Source organism: Leptonotus elevatus, chromosome 19 (assembly GCF_054856555.1).
Source record: "Leptonotus elevatus isolate MCC_2025b chromosome 19, RoL_Lele_1.0, whole genome shotgun sequence".
Lineage (NCBI taxonomy): Eukaryota > Metazoa > Chordata > Actinopteri > Syngnathiformes > Syngnathidae > Leptonotus > Leptonotus elevatus.
In genome coordinates this window covers 9621218-9637816 of record NC_141257.1, presented here as the reverse complement: position 1 = coordinate 9637816, position 16599 = coordinate 9621218, and the positions used below count along the sequence as shown (strand labels likewise).

Below are 16599 nucleotides of genomic sequence, written 5' to 3'. Positions count from 1 at the left end.
GAGCATGTGCAGGGACTGTTAAAAAGGTGTGAAATTGTTTGGCTGGACTCTTAAAAATGTTACTAGAATATTTCGCCCACCGCAGGTTCATTAATGCAGACGTGTTACAAAAGACTGTTGTGGAACAGTGTCGCCACCCTCTGGAGAAGGAAGAGATTGCCACATCATGCACAACCTCTTTTGTGTTTTCTGCAACAATATCCACGTTAGATTATTATATTGGTGTTGAATATGGGTTTTAATTTATACACTGGGAGAATTTGGATGAACAAACATGAGTGAGCAGATAAAATACGAATTAGTTTTAATAGGTTAAAAATGTATGGCACAATCACGAAACAAAACAATGACATGCTTAGTCATCAGGCAGTCACATTTTTCAAAATAAATGCCAATATGTCACAAATCCTGCCAGGGTATGTAAATGCACACGCATGTACAGCTCATGGGAAAAATTTCAATGCCAACAAAATATGTAAAAATCAAATAATAATAATAATTTTGCTCCAAAGCTCATGCTTGATTTTCAAGTCATCATTCGTCTTGTGCTTCATATTTATCATTACAAAAATACATGTTTAGTGGGAAAAAAATGATCGCATATTAAATCGCAATCAGAATATTGAATACAAACTTGCCGTTTTCTTATTTTTTTTTTAAATTGCTGCCTGCACATGCAGGGCTGCTATGCTGCGTGTTTATGGTCGTCTCGCGGCAGTGCAACGGGGTGCAGAGGGCGGAAGGTTCCCAGGTAGAAACAAAGGCTGCGTCCAAATGACCGTGAGTCGTGCATGCGCGTCCCCGTTGGGAAGAGTCCAATAAAGCTGATCATTTCCGCTCGGCCTTTTGTCCACAACCAAAGAGAAGAAAAAACAAATGGCTGCCATTCTGGAAACAGCCTAATTGTGTCTGGACGGCCATAAAGCCATTAAAAGTGGAATGCCAGACAGTATAGGGGACCAGGCGGTTTATTGCGCTGTCTCTCGGCGAGTCTTTGAAGTTTGGGTCCATCTGCGTCCCCCCTAAGCGCGTCACAACACACTCGAGTGTTCAGCTTCAAATTCGTCCAACATTTTCTGCTTTGGGGCCGATTTGAGGGCAAGATGATCAAGCGTGAGAGTTGCCGGCAGCGATCATATGATTCTCACTGTGCCAAAAAAAATTAAAAAATTAATGTCTTCGTGTTACAGACTTGAACCATGCCTTGGATGAGGTCGGGTTTGTAAAAGCCTCTCATTGACGAAATGTTTATTTATTCCTGACTGTCCAACAAAATGCATTCTCCACCCCCCACACCAAAAAATCGAATCTTCATGTGTCCAAGCTCTTCCATGTCTTTTTCTTGTTTTGTGTCCGCTTGCCTCGCAGTGTTTTTGCACCCCATAAAATGTTATAGCGGTAATTGTCTTTTACGGCTCTACAGAGCCATCACCATCCTCTGCCATCACGCCCAGTACTGTATTCTCCAACACGATTATGCTCATATTTGTTTGACTTTGGAATAAATCTGAATTTTCGCTTTTTCTTATTACACCACCTCCCCCCCACCCCCACCCCCACCAAAGCGTCAACCACGCAACATTTGTGCAGATATAATTTGTTTTATTTTAATAAATAAAGTACAAATTACATTTGAGAACTAAAATTCAGACGGTCGGCGGACCCGAGAGGTAATCAATTATAACCTACAGTGTGTTATTTAATTTCTCATCACTAAACAATTCTAATCTTTAAACTCAGGCTTGCCTATAACCAATCAACACAATAATTTTGCCATGAGAGAAAAAAAAAGATGTTATTGTAGGTAGTTGATCAACACATATAGGTAGTCAGTCATGTAATGTAACGTAGAGCGTCTCGGATATTCTAATACTTTGAGATGTAGCACCTATAAAAAAAATAAAAATACTGTCAGACTAAACTCAGTCATAATTCTAGCAATAATAACAAAATCCAACACATTTTACAAACTAGACAGAGAACACATAGCTGGAAACATCCAAACAAGCACGGAGACCAGGCCAACAAATTCACTTTAACGAGGTACTAATAAAAAAATAATAATAATAATAAACACCATATGAAAAGGACAACTAACAAAAAAAAGGGGGCACTGTTAAAATTGTGCAATATAAAAAAAGGTAGTCGCTTCAAACGAGAGCCTAACATGCTTATTATACAAGACAATCAAGCCCGATAGGTTCTACTATACGGAACACTAAAACGAGTTTTTCAAGATTTGCTCCACAGCAGAGCGAGTGAGAAAATCTCGCCTTCGGCCTCGATCTGTGCTTCTCCTCACTCATCAGTCACTCATCTTTAGGCACGCCATCTTTGTTAAACTTCTTCATCTTCATACGGCGGTTTTGGAACCAGATTTTAACTTGTCTCTCCGTCAGGTTCAACAGCCTGGCCACCTCGTACCTGCGGTCCCTGGTCAGGTAGGAGTTAAAGAGGAATTCTTTCTCCAGCTCTAGGATCTGGTGCTTTGTGTAGGGACAGCGCTTTTTTCTCGTGGCACTCGCGTGGAGCCAGTTGGACACGGGATTATCTGAAAAAAAAAAGGGAGGAGGGAGGGGGGTGAGGTCTCTTTTCGTATGGGATGAGCGGCTAAATGCATAAAAATGTATCATAAATGGTGATGTGAATGATGCCAATGAATAGAAAACAGGGCGAGGGGACGGAGGAGGGGGCATAAGGAAATGGCATGTCAAAAATGGCATCTGATGTGACGCTCGCGTGACTTACTTGGATCAAGTTTCGGCTTCTCTTCACGCTCCACGCTCACGTCGACTCCTCTACCGGCAAGGGCATCCTTTTCCGCGGCCGACGGCACCGAGCCGTTGCTGTAGTCGGACAGCAGCAGCGCCGTATGCGAAGCGGCAGCCTCGGGTTTGATTCCGTAATGGTGCGACGCCTGTAATCCGCTCATGGGCTCCAGGAGCCACGACTGGTAGCGGGCGTCTGATTCAGCCCCGGGGCCTTGGGGGTGCCCATAAGGGTGGTGGTAAACAGAAGAAACGCTGCCAGGGAACTGAGCCGGGACGTGGCTCCACGACGGGCCGAACACGGCAGGTTTGGACGTGAAGGTGCAAGGTCCGAGCTCGCCGTGCTCGCTGATGGAAGGGGGGTGCTGCCTGCCGTGCTGGTACCCGGGCCCGGAGGGGTATCTCGGCATGGAGAGCTCCTCGCTCTCGGGGAGAATGAGAGAATCGACGTAGTAACTAGTCACCGCTCCGGATGTCGACATGGCGGCAAACTACACGTTCGCACGCACGCAGTTAGCCATACAGCAACAACAACAACAACAAAAGAAGCACGCGCACACACATACACAAGCAGTAAAGAGAGCCTCACAAAATAACAATGTGGAGAAATCAAGTAGCAACTTGGCCCCTCACAGAACTACAGTGGGTTGTAATGTGGGTGCCACGCCGCCAGGCCATTGGACAGCGGACGCACGTGATCATACAGGCTGAACAATAAAGTATAAATCAATCCCCTCTGGTCATTAAATACGCACACAGTGCCCAATAACAAGCAGAGTTGGGAAAATAAAGGGAAAAAATGAATACAATCTGATAGATTGGAGAAAATGAATGAATGAAAGGACAATGACGTCATGTGGGAAAAATAGTTTGTCGCTGCCTCTGCTTCATGTTGAAGGCTTGCTGAAACGACACAGAATTTTCTAAGCTCATTTTATGAGCTATTTTATAGGCCACGTAAGCACGCTTCCATTGCTGCAAACCAAAACAATGTTTAAAACACTTCAAGGCATGCAGCAATTTAGGTTGGGAAAAAAATGCATTGCTAAGCGACTTTCCAAATTTTATTTATACTTACACACGTCTTCTAATTGTAATAATCTTCAAAATTCCGATTAAACGTGTAAAAACAGCTACTTCATGAATTGCCGCGCTAAATGAAAAGTGCCTGTTTTTTTTTTTGCACCCTACAATTTGGAAAATGTCTGTGCATGAGCCCGTGTTGTGGCACTGAAATAAAACATGCTCATTAACTTTAACGTTAATTGGGGATTGCTTTTAACAACATTTTGCTAACTTACAATTCACCGCACGAGCTGCACATGCTGCAAAAACACGCGATGACGTAAACGCTACTATTTGTGTTGATAAGTGAAATAGGATGAAATAAATTTACATTTAAAGATCACAAATATCCGTTTTTAGTCAAACACGTTCAAAAACATATTTTGTTGTATTTAAATGATCATTTTTAATTACCCGTTTTGCCGTTTTTTTATTTTGACGCTGCCGGCTTCACATTGTTTCAATTATTGTTTGATAACAAATTGGCATTTATTTTATAAAAAACACTTTCACACGTGAGTTACTCTTAAAGTAATGTGTGTGTCAAATAAAATACAATAAAGACGTAAATAAAATGTTTCACGTGTTGCTCACTCAATTAACAAAGTAAACACGAATGAAATGTTTAGCAAACAAAATGGCGGACGGCGCTCTTTAACCTGCGTTAGACTTGTTTATAGTTCGCAATGCTGTTATCGCGTCCATACTTCACCATCAACAAATAGTGTTAGTGCCTCTGTGTAACCTTATACTTATGTTCAGCTAAAATATGCAAGTGGTGGCCGCGGTCTTCTTCTTTTAGAAATTAAATGACGCTCGGATATCAAGGGAGGTTCGCGTCAAAGATTTCAGGCACGCTAGGGATTGATTCAAAAAAAAAGAAAATATACAAACTGCATTTCTGTGTTAGTAATAATTTGAGCTAGGAAGCCCTGCAAAGTTAAATGTCACACACACACACACACACACACACACACGATTGTGTGTATTTTTGCATTTACTCACAATGCTACAGGCAATTCCACAAAATTAATTTGTCATGAAAGCAACATGGACAAGGTGTACATCCTATATTTGCAGACTGCCACCTTATAGGTGCATTGTTTGGCAAACAGACATCAAACGAGGAAGGGGAGGGGGGGGGGTGTCAGGAAGGGCTCTCAGAATAGACCATCCAGCAACGCCTCAGATGAGGAAAACACGCCACTATTGCGATGACTCTCTGGTTGTAAACCTAAATCAGGGTGTGTGTTTTTCACCAACTTTTTACCACGGGGGCTATTCAGCTCGTTTGCTCGGGGTAGATAACAGCCTGTCTGGCGGATCTAAACGTCGCCATAAAGCCCCCTTTCCCCTTTCTTTTGTCTGAGCCGCTATTGCGCAGCGGAAGCATCCGGTCTCATTGGCCACGGAGGTCGCTGTTGGCCCATTCACCTTCCCCTTCCCCTCCACTGCAGTGGTCGTAACCGAGGCCTTGTGTCTGGCGCGTCTGCGTCACGCATCTCGCGGGCAAAAAAATGATATTTCTCAACAACATACATATTCGTATCGTGTCGTATATTCTTATCGTGCATGTTGCTATACGATTGATGTGATGATAGCCCAACGTGAAGAAAACAAAGCAACAGCAACCCAATCCCTTTTTTCAATCAGCCTCGGCAGGAGGTTCGGATCACGTTACCAACATTTCTCAGTCTTTTTTTTGTTTCTTTTCTTTTCTTAATCGCTGCATTTGCTCTCCATTCGACGTCCATAACTGGGGCAATGAAGACAGTTTCATGTTGCAGAGTTCCAAATGCACCCCAACAACATGAAACTACCTAAACCACTCGACAGTCCATCCGGGGCCTCAAGTCACCAAATAGTCAACCCGACCAAACCAACCGGAACTAATGAAAGCATCATCATCATCATCATCGTCATCATCTTCATCGCACCGACGCAATCAATGCACACAAGACGACACACAATTCAATGCACTTACCCGTGCATCATCCCCGATCCGAATCCTGTTAATCCCAAATTTAAAAAAAAGAGCAAAATTGGATCCAGTGCGTACGATTAGAAGCAGAGAGCAGGGCCGCCTGTCCGTTTGGAAGACTCTCCCACGACTGAAGCAGCTCTTAGAGGAGAGTGAGAAAGCTCATATAGCAGCTATAGTCATAAAACTCGACAATAGCCGCCTGCATGCAGCGTCGTCGCCTTAGAGCCTCGTTTCTTAATTATTTCCGATGCTAATTGCCCCTCTCGTCTTAAAAACGGAATACAAATGGAAGATTTTTGGAATTGGGTCATATAAAGATAACACACACACACACACACACTCACACAGGGAGCAAAAATACAAGCAGCTAGAGCGATAATTTATTCAGCATGACACAAAAACACAATGTCGGTATGTACACAAAAATATATACAAGTCAAAAACACGTATATTTTTCTCTCGTGGAAACGCCACTAAAGATTGTTGCTCGATTTACACATTTAGCTCACAACTTGGTCACAGGTGTGTTAATTATTATCATTATTATTTGTAATATTTACGTGGTGATTCAAAAATGATTCCATGCAAATTGAGGTCGAATATTTGATAAATTGTGTAGTTTATCTTTTTTTTTTTTTTGCTGGTGGAATTTACTCCACTACCTAGCTAGCTAGCTAGCTAGCTTGCTGCTAGCTAATAATACGACAGAAGAGACGTAAACACAATGTTGCATTTTCACAAAATCAAGCTTTGCGGCCCACGTGAAATGGGTGGGTGTGTTGGGGCGTGGTGACAATGGAAGGGGGGTGTGGAGGGGGGGCAGTCATTTGACTAATATTCTTTCCTTTTTAATGTGTTGTTTTTTTCACCTCGTTCATCACGAAAATCCGTAGTTGGACGTGAGCTCCCGGATCCTGTTTTCCCGCGTCATTTTCTTCAATTTCATCCTACGGTTCTGGAACCAAATTTTGACCTGTCTGTCAGTCAGGTGCACGCCTTTACTGATCTCTAGGCGGCGCTCTCGAGTCAGGTACATGTTGAACAGGAACTCCTTTTCCAGCTCCAGAGTTTGGTGCTTGGTGTACGGGCAACGCTTCTTCCGGCCGCTCTTCGCCGTCAGCCAGTTGGCCGCGTTGTTGCTTTTGCTGTCGCCTGAAAGGGGACGACATGCACACACGCGCGCGCACACACACACACACACACACACTTATGTGTTAACATACACTGCAGTGTGAGCTTTGAAATGTGTTGATTAGTGTGACTTTATATTTATTTATTTATTATTTGCATTTTTGTCCGTGCGCGTGCGTGTGTGCGCGTGTGTGTGTTTGAATTAATGCATTTTAGTCAGTGTGTATGTATTTTTTTTCTTGTGTGTGTATTTGGATATTTGCTTCATAATGAGTGTGTGTGTGCTTGTATTACCCCCCCCCCCCCCCCCACTATATATAGCTACGTGTGTGTAGATAGCATTATATTATATTATATTATATTATATTATATTATATTATATTATATTATATTATATTATATTATATTTTTCAATTTTGGTCAGTGTTTTATTTTGTTTTAGCGATTTTGTGTGGGCAGTTCAAGCTTAGATTGTTTAGTGATAGTGTGGACTATAGTTGTTGATTTCTTTGTTGTATAGTCAGTGCATTTATTTTTGATATTAACAAATCTGTCAAGAAGTGTGTGGAATTGTATCGAGTATAGCTATAATTAAAAAAAAATTGTTAGCCAGTGTGTGTTTGACAGTGGTTATTTGTGTCAGTGTGTATATGTTTTATTTTTGTTGTTAGCCAGTGTGTGTTTGTTTGTCAGTAGTTATTTCTGCCAGTGTGTGTTTTATTTTTGGGTTCTGCATTTAGTGTGTTCCTATTCGTGCTATTCGTGTGTTTGTGTGTGCTAGCGTGTGCTAATGCGTATCAGGGCGTGAGTGAGCGCGTGTGTGATTCCACGCGCGTGCGCAAAAAGAACTACAACATAGCAAAATTGAAATGACTCCAATTGTTTACGACAGTGACTTGTTTACGATAGGAAATAATTTAAACCGTACGTACAGCAAAATACAAGATTCACTTGAACGCAATCGTCCCAGAAATTAATTTGAAGACTATAACCACAAAAAAAACCATAGGTCTATATTGTTCTTTAAAGGACTTTAGCAATGTTATTTTCTACTGTCAACCTCTCTTGACATTTATACACAATTATAACTGCATGGATAGCTACTTGCCATAGCTATACTGTACTAGCACACTCTAAAGACGTGTCTTGGGGCTATCAAGCTTAACAGGTGCTAGTAGTGCACAAACAAACGTCGACTATACCTTTGCTTCCCTTCTCCGGCCTCTCCTTGTCCTGCTCGTCGGTTTCCTCAGCAGAAGAAGCTTCTGCATCCGTGGACTCGCGTGGATCTTCATTCCCGGCCGCGGCGTGGGGCTGCCGGTCCGAGTTCCCTGCGGACACGGGCTCTTCGTTGTCCCCGCTGCCTTCTTGCGTGGCGTTTAGAGCTTGCGCGGGGGTCGGTGGCGAGTGGAAGCGCGCAGGGGTGGTGGGCTGTGGGCCCAAATGAGAGTAGGGAGGCTGTGGGCCGTCGGCGTTGTAAAGTTTATGAGGGTGTGCGTGGGTTTGAGACAAGCGGAAATAGCACGGCATGGGGACTGTGCCTCCTCCACCTCCACCTCCACCACCGCCGCCGTCGTTCACCAAACCAACCGGGGCTAACCGCGAATATGCCAGGTCTTCGGCACCGGAAGCTTTAGGGCACTTGGACTGCTCGTAGAGACAGTAGGCGCTCTCTTCCTTAATGTTCTGCGGGAAGGAGCAGGGCGTGACCTGAGGACCCGCGGAGCGCTCTTGGTCCACGCGGCATGACCTCTGCGCGTCCATCCACATCTCCATACCAGACAGGTATGCGCCCGGAGCGCTGACCTGCCCATTTTGGCCTCCCACGTCAGCCCGCTTGGGTACACCTGCGAAGTATCCGTAGTTGTGTAGTCCGTAAGGCACTTCGGCGGCGGCGCTTCCCGTGTAATGACCTCCGCAGTTCTCAGCCCTGCCGCTGATCAGAGAATCCACCAAGAAGGCATTTCCTGATGGACTGTCCGAACATGACATTATTGTCGAGTATTTTGGCGAAGGGAGAAGGTAGCCCCCTCTGTCTGACATTTCTTGTGCAAAACATGCTGGATCTGATTAGGAGCGCCCCTCATTCTAGCGTGTGCGCCGGGCGGCCAATGGGAAGCTCAGAATGCGGCTAAGTCCCGCCCACTGGGAGCCTACGTATAGCACATCGATCACGCATGAGGACGAAGAGAGCGCAGCCATCACTGTATGCCCTCATCTTGCCTTAATGCACCATTATCGACCCTCGCCATCGCGAGGAAACTTTTAGCAAACACTAAAATAGAAATAAGCATCACACAAATCCCTATGCAGTCATAATAAATAATAATAATAATAATAATAGTGGACCCTTTGTAGAATGTGTCAAATCAAGTCGAAACCTGTAAACGCACCAAACAGAGACGTAAAAAAAAAAAAAAAAAGCCACGGGACATGGATGGTAATAAAATGTTTAAAATTTGCCGATGGGGCTTCTACCAGCCAGTAGGAGCTCTCCCGCACAGAAAAAAGAGAATCGCCAATTTGTATGCACTAATATGGCCTGAGGAGAACTGGAGAGCTATCAAGAGCTAACAAGACGGACATTTTTGTGTCTTCTTTATTCCAAGGCTCGACTTTATACTACCGCCTGCTTCTTTTACATGCAGCTCAGATTTATTTGAAATTGTGTAAAAATCAACTCATAGTGGGAAAGCTATATAACAGGGCACAGATGGAACAATAAAATAGTTATTAGGGAATATGATGACAGTGGAGAAACTGTTTTTTATAATTGTTCAAATAGTTTAATGAATTGTGGCTTCATTTATGTGAGGTTTTTTTTTTTTGCTGTGGGAATTCAAATGTTTTATGATTTTTAGAGAATCAAATGTTTGGGAGGGGAGGGGGATTTTCACAGCGATGATATTTTGGGAGTGGATATTTGTCATTAACAACCTAGTAAATGTGTGTTAATACGTGTACTTCCACGCAAACACACACACGACGTTCAAATCGTGGATCAAAGTGTGTGCGCGCCACACAGCGTACACTTCATCTTGTTGCTCCAATTCGGGGCCATAAGGGCCACAATAAAACTTTCCTTGCAACCTCCTTGCAGGGTCCTTGGCCATGTGCACTGTTATTGCTCAAGTTAATCTCGGCTAGCTTTGCCATGACCGGGCCGACCCAGGTGGGCTTGCAAACCCCACGCGGGCTTGTTAGCATAGCGGACGAAATGAAAACACGGGGGGCGAAGAATCAGGAATAAAATATATTTTGATGAATATTTACTTCATTTAATTTAACAGGGAATATATGGACCATGTTTGGGATTACTGTAAAGTGCATGTGCTATTTATAATAAGCATATACTTTTCATCTCGTACATGCGCAAATATATATTATACGCATCCTAAATGTGTATCTGTATATATACACACACGTGTTGATTATTGGCATGACATTATTATTTCATGCAGCAAAATAAACAGACTCAATGTATTATTATTATGTTTTTTATTTATTTATTTGTTTAAAAGTCATTAATGCCCTGGATGGCAATGCGCATTTAATATACCCTCCAATTTAAGATCGCTTCTGATTGGTCAATGACTTAGTCTTTGCAATACCGCAATGACGATATTTTTTCGATATATTGTACAGCCCTAAAAGTGTATATAATTCGTATGTATACTCAGAACCTCTGGGTAAAAAATAATCAAATTCTGGTCCAAATTTGGGCCAACCCACTAATTGGGTTAATTTGACCCACATTCCTGGGTTGTTTTGTACATAACACAATTGTTTTTGTATAATATTGTAACTGTAAAAATTGGGTTGTCTTGTATCAAAACAATGGGCTAAATTGACCCAAGTAGCAAGTCGGCCCATTTTTGACCGAGTAGTTTTAAGGGTGTACGTATAGGGTGTATATTAGCCTACATAGATTCACACGTATTTGCACACATATGCATACGAATATACCGGTATTTTTATATTCATACACACACACACACACACACATACACACACTCACACAAACATTCGATCGATAGCCCAAAAGAGAAATAAATGCAAGTAAGCATGCCGGGCGATTCTAAATCTTAAGGAATAATTCCAACAATATCTGTCCAAAGCATACATTGTCCTCCTGTGTCCTGCCAACCTCGCGGACATATGAGCCAATGGGGGAACTAAATACATCAATTAATTACGTGCGTCCAGTATTTTACAATTTGGGCCGTATAGTGGAGCATGAGATAGGGGGCTATCGATAACTTTCCACCGCCGTTATTAATTGTAGCTATTAAATCTTCATTTTCACAGCTGCCCGGCCATTTTAGCCTCTCAACAGTTTCCTCTGACCACTGGCTTTCATCAGGCCCATATAATGGCGGCCGAAGAGGCACTCAGGGTCGGATCATGTTCGTCCGGAGTGCAGCGATGAACAATAATGCGGCGTTTTATTACATCCAGCGGAAGCATTTATTTTTCACCAGAGAGCAAAAAAAAAAAAAAAAAAGAGGCAAGGCGAGCGGGTCCACACGAACAGACGTCCACAGACACCGAATAGCCTCAAGGGCAAGATGTTGGGTCCGAAGACCGGATGGAACCGGAGCCGCAATCAGCGTCCTATCGCAAGCAACAATCGACTTTGACTAATAAGACTTTTTATACACTTGGCACGTTCGCTAAGTGTTTTGGAAGGACGTCAAGCGTTGCTGTCTCTCGAGAGGAAACGAGGAAGATAAATGGGCTGATTTAAAAGGTGACCGCTTGAATGCGTGTTTTGGGCTTAGCCACCAACACAATTACATGTACAAACTAACCAAGAGGAGCTTTTACTTAGAGGGCTGCGTGTTATGACTCGGACCTTTGAAAAGTTGCAGCTCGGCGAAATGAGGAGCACGCGCATGCCGCAGTGCAGGCGCACGTGTTGCTTTTTAAGAGCGGCTTCCGCGCGGCGGGTTCGAAAAAGAAAAAAGAAAAAAAACAAGCGATGAGGCTTTTATTTTCCTCATCGCCTATAGGCGAGGCAGATATTGTTGATTTTACCTGTGAAACCTCCACGGCCGTGACATTGGTTCCAATAGCGCCTCCCGGTGGCGAAGTAGAGTCCAGTCCGGGATGATTGAAGTGGACGACTCACATGAGGGAACCGTGTCCAAAACTGAAGTCCAGTGCAGGCAACAAGAAGTGCGTGCTTTTCCTCTATCCTTCCTCTTCCTGTCGTGGCTCTCGCCTCCTTGGTAACACAGTTAATAACCTTGGGTCTCAGACGCTTTATTGCACTGCACTCCAATTGTACAAACGCTCCAGACCCTCAGACAGCTTTTACGACTGCGTTGCCTCGGCAACGGGGAGGATGTCCCGTAATTAGGGACCGAATTCCAGCGCGCAGTAAGGGATGCAAGCGAGGCGAAGGCAAGGCAAGGCCGGACTACAGCAGAGAGGGGCAACCATAAACTTCAGCCTCTCCCTCGCCGGCGTTTATGACCCTTTTGACTGTCATATATGAACGCCAATGCGCTGCGGCTAGCTGCCATAAACACTGCGATAACAACAGCAAATATGGCGAGCCTGCCCAAAGCTAAGAGCTGTTGGAACAAGGATTTCCAAAGCCAATATGTGGCCTGACAGCTTGACGGAAGAAGACACAGAAACTTGGGGGGGAAAGGATAAAATACAAATAAAAAAAGATGAGACAGAATAATAGTGCATGTTTTCTGAACGTAAAATGTTACGGCGACAATTAACGAAACACGTGAATAATGTTTGAGTTCATTTAAATGATTTGTATGTTAAAAAAAAATTGAGACCAAAAAAAATTAAATGCTAATGTATTTTTTTCGGGTAAACGTTTGATTGTGACTAGCATCCTTGTATTTATTTTAATTTTAAATATGGACCATTTCATTGAAATGCATGAGTGATAAAACAAAACTATTATTTTACTTAAGCATTTTAGAACAATCATCATGTGACCCAAAAAAAAAGACCCACAAAATGACTTTGAAAACAACTTTTTTTTTGTCCTTTTGTGCAATAAATTGGGTTGTTTTAACCCATAAAGTTAGGGCCAAACATGACCCGAGATAGTTCGGTCCAATTTTTGACCCAAATTGGGTTGTTTTTTTTTACCAAAGAGTTTTAAGAGTTCTGTGTATGTGCAATTGTGCTATATTCGATTTTTTTTTTAAACCTGGTTCATTTGAATTATTAAATATTTACAAAACAGTTATTTTATTTTAAGATACATAAACTACAACCTTAAAACTGCTAGAGCAAAAATAACCCAAATTAGTTTTAAATAAAAATAGACCAATTCAACCAAATGTTTTGGGTTGTTTTGTATTAAAACAACGTTCTGAATTGTTTTGGACAAAACAACTCAGAAAATTGCGTCATATTGACCCAATTTAGCGGATCAATCCATTTCTTTATCTATTCATTTTAACCGAAATTGTGTTTTTGACCCAGCGTTTATAAGGCTGACTGCACTTCAGCACATCGGTAGCCTACTTATTCAAAGTAAATATATTTTTGCACGCCGTGTAAAACATTTCATGCGCATAATTACACACACGCTTTGTCAAACCACACGCATACAAACAAACACTTATATCAAATATATTTTCATTTGTTTTTATTTGGAAATATAGTATAATACACAATCGTGTTTTAGGGCATAACAAGCAGGAGATTCAATGCGTTGACCCTGACATGAAATTTTCACTTCCATAATACTCAGATCATCGTTAAGACCGCAAATGCTTCAAAAAAATAACAGAACAAATTGAGTTGGATCCAATTAGAGGATGCAGGAGACCCGCTGCATTTTTCTACCTGTGTTTTTGGGTGTGGACCTCAGTGCAACTCCCGTGTGGATCCAGTGGACGAGCTTATGTCTCTGGTGGTGATAGGCCTGCAGCATTTGACTAAAAAGTCCGTTAAAAAAAATTCAAAATGGCATTGTGGGTTTATGGGGTATTAAAAAGAGAAGTAGATATAAATACATTTAACCTGCTTGTTATAATAAACTTACGTGAAATTAAAATATAGTAAACGAGTGGCTACAAAATAAATACACACAGAAAAAAACATTACGTTACATTCTCATTCGTTAGGACGCCATTTGGTCACACCAATGTTTGCATTGATTCACTTATTAATTAAACATGACTTCCATTTTGTGAAGAAGAAAAAAATTGAATTACATTTTGATAGCAAAATACACTTGTTCAGTCAGAGTACAAACTGAAACTCAAAAAAAGGATGCGTGAATCACACTATGCGCGCGCAATAGAGGCGCAATTCCAAAATAAGAGCTTCAATAGCAGAATAAACGTCCATGAAGCAAAAAAAAAAGAATAATCATCTTCATTCAAGTTCGCTTTTTCGCCCATTCGGGTGCTTGTCCGCGAACTTGAAACGCGCTGTTGTTGTTTTGGCGGCCATCGTGGCGGCGCAACAACAACAACAACAACAACAACCGCAGCCTGAGAGAGTCGTTGGTGGCGAGTTCCAAAAAAAAAGTCGCCCACTAGAGCAGAGGGTTGGACGTATAATATTGCAATCTGTCTCTGTTGAGCTTCTTCTCCTTCATGCGACGGTTTTGAAACCAGATCTTGACTTGGCGGTCGGTGAGGTTGAGCATCCGAGACAACTGCAGACGCTTCTCCTTGTTAATGTACACGCTGAAAAAGAATTCTCGCTCAAGTTCTCGGATCTGATATTTGGAGTAAGGGCATCTCTTCTTGCGGGTTCTCTGGCCATCTAGGGCGGACGAAAAGGCACAGCCTCGGTTAGAATAGACACCAATCGTGAGTTGCAAAGCAGACCAAAAAAAAGCGTCAAAATATTAAAATAACACCAATAACATTCTCCAGTTGAGTCAAAACAGTCGCTGCTGGTTGGCTTTGACCTTTTCCAGCAGGGCAGGCTAAATATACTCCGCTCTCTAAACTGAAGAGTGAGTGCAGTATTTGTATTTTTTTTTAAGACAATTCATTAACCCTAAGGTAAGATGAGGTGACGTGCTTTAACGTAAAAACTCGTATGACTTGAAAGTGCAGAGCAATGCACCGCCCTCAAATATGTTAAAAGCTGAATGGGGCTTAGTTTTCAAAACCGGATTTCTGTTTTCTAATAATTTTGCGGAAATAAGAAAATAAATCGCTCTCACGGTCAATTTCAACAGCAAGAACGTCGCGGTGGTTTGTAACAAAGTTTTGTTGCGGGGAGAGAAGGGGAGGGGGTCCACAGGCCCTCTATAAACATTATATGCTTATAAAACAGCTTATAAATTTTTTAACAGCGGCGTAGAAGATTACAAAGTTTCTCTCATAAGCAAGGTGCCGACTGGAAAACACGCAATACTCACTGCTGCTGCCACTGCTGCTGGATTTCTCCTCATTGTTGCCGGAAGACAGCTCCGGGCTGCTGGTGTCCTCCCGGGGCTCCTTGGCTTCGGAGGAGCCCGAACCCGAGTCGTCCGGAGCCGAGGCGGGCTGCTTGCCGTGCGTTTTGTCCGCCGGGTATCCGGTCGAGGGGCTCTGGTCCGACGCCGTGCCGTAAGCAGTCTCATAAAACTGGTCGAAGGCTTGCGGGAGGACGCCGTTTCTCCCCACGTTGCCGTAAAAGTTGGACGCGCCGGGTGCGGCGTGGTGGTGGTGGTGGTGGTGATGGTAGGCGCTCGCGGGGCTGTTTTTGCCGAAAAGGTCCGTCGGCGCCGACAGACAGTCCCGGTGAACCATGTCCTCGGTGCCCGGGTAGCACTGCGTCAAATTGCCCCGGTGCGGCCATTTGCTAGACGCGTCGATGGCGGCATACTCCCTGAACGTCACCTCGCGGACGGGCTGGACCTGCGGGAGGTTCGAGGAATACGAGTAGGTCATGGGCCGGGTGCTCGGACTCTGGGATAAAAAGGAGGGCAGCGCGGAGAACTCCGTCCCCGCCGACACGTAGTAGGTGCAGCTGGGTAGATACATGTTGGAGCCGACAGGGACCCGCTCGTCAAAATCCATCATGGTATCGTCGGATCCCGGGTTCTACGCCTTGGATTCCTCCACACCCGCCCTGAGCATGGCTCTGAAGCGCGCCGCTTTTCTCGCCTCTTTCAAGCAGGTCCGCGAGGCAGAAATTCGGAGACGTAAAGCTGACGTGGAGAGCCATCGCCATCCACTCCGACGGAGGCGGGCGTCACGTGACCGCGCGGCAAGAAATTGACAGATTGGCAGTGTGTGCGTGCGCGCACGCCGCCGCACACACGACCCCCGCGCGCGCGCGCGCGCGGGTGCGTTAAGCTTGACATTGATAGTTTATCGCCGTGTTGGACTCGGAATGAATTCTTTGAAATTGCAACAAATCAGAACAGCAGAAAAGCCGCCATCATTCCTTCATAACTTTGTTTGCGATTGCAGCCATTTCTGTTCAATAATTTGCTATAAAATGGCGAAATATGGCAATATACACTCCCCAGGTGGGAATATATAACATTTGATATATTCGGCTTTGTGCACGCGTGCTTGTGAATCGGAGTCTTGAGGACTGTGCAGGAAGGAGACGGTCAAGCTTATCTCCAAAGTCTGCTTTTAGAATCGTCTTAGTCGTCAGCATTTGGTCTTTTTACAACAGCGAGCATTTGGCTCAGCGAGCATTTGGTTATCA

The 16599-nt window shown here is 43.6% G+C and overlaps 3 protein-coding genes across 3 annotated transcripts; all 3 read right to left on the bottom strand.

Annotated features, from left to right (window-relative positions):
• Positions 1-1578: 1578 nt before the first annotated feature.
• On the bottom strand, positions 1579-4078 carry hoxa9a (homeobox A9a). Its single transcript, XM_086062707.1, has 2 exons — positions 2749-4078; positions 1579-2551 (listed from the first exon to the last, which is right to left on the bottom strand). The coding sequence occupies exons 1-2, from the start codon at positions 3248-3250 to the stop codon at positions 2310-2312; spliced, it is 744 nt and encodes a 247-aa protein (XP_085918833.1). The 5' UTR covers positions 3251-4078; the 3' UTR covers positions 1579-2309.
• Positions 4079-6185: 2107 nt separating this feature from the next.
• On the bottom strand, positions 6186-9330 carry LOC147157831 (homeobox protein Hox-A10a-like). The gene is made up of 2 exons (XM_086062762.1): positions 8151-9330; positions 6186-6969 (listed from the first exon to the last, which is right to left on the bottom strand). Exons 1-2 carry the CDS (start codon positions 8989-8991, stop codon positions 6695-6697), a joined length of 1116 nt encoding a protein of 371 aa, XP_085918888.1. The 5' UTR covers positions 8992-9330; the 3' UTR covers positions 6186-6694.
• A 4294-nt stretch (positions 9331-13624) lies between these two features.
• hoxa11a (homeobox A11a) lies at positions 13625-16123 on the bottom strand. Its single transcript, XM_086062739.1, has 2 exons — positions 15314-16123; positions 13625-14706 (listed from the first exon to the last, which is right to left on the bottom strand). The coding sequence occupies exons 1-2, from the start codon at positions 15957-15959 to the stop codon at positions 14474-14476; spliced, it is 879 nt and encodes a 292-aa protein (XP_085918865.1). The 5' UTR covers positions 15960-16123; the 3' UTR covers positions 13625-14473.
• Positions 16124-16599: the final 476 nt, after the last annotated feature.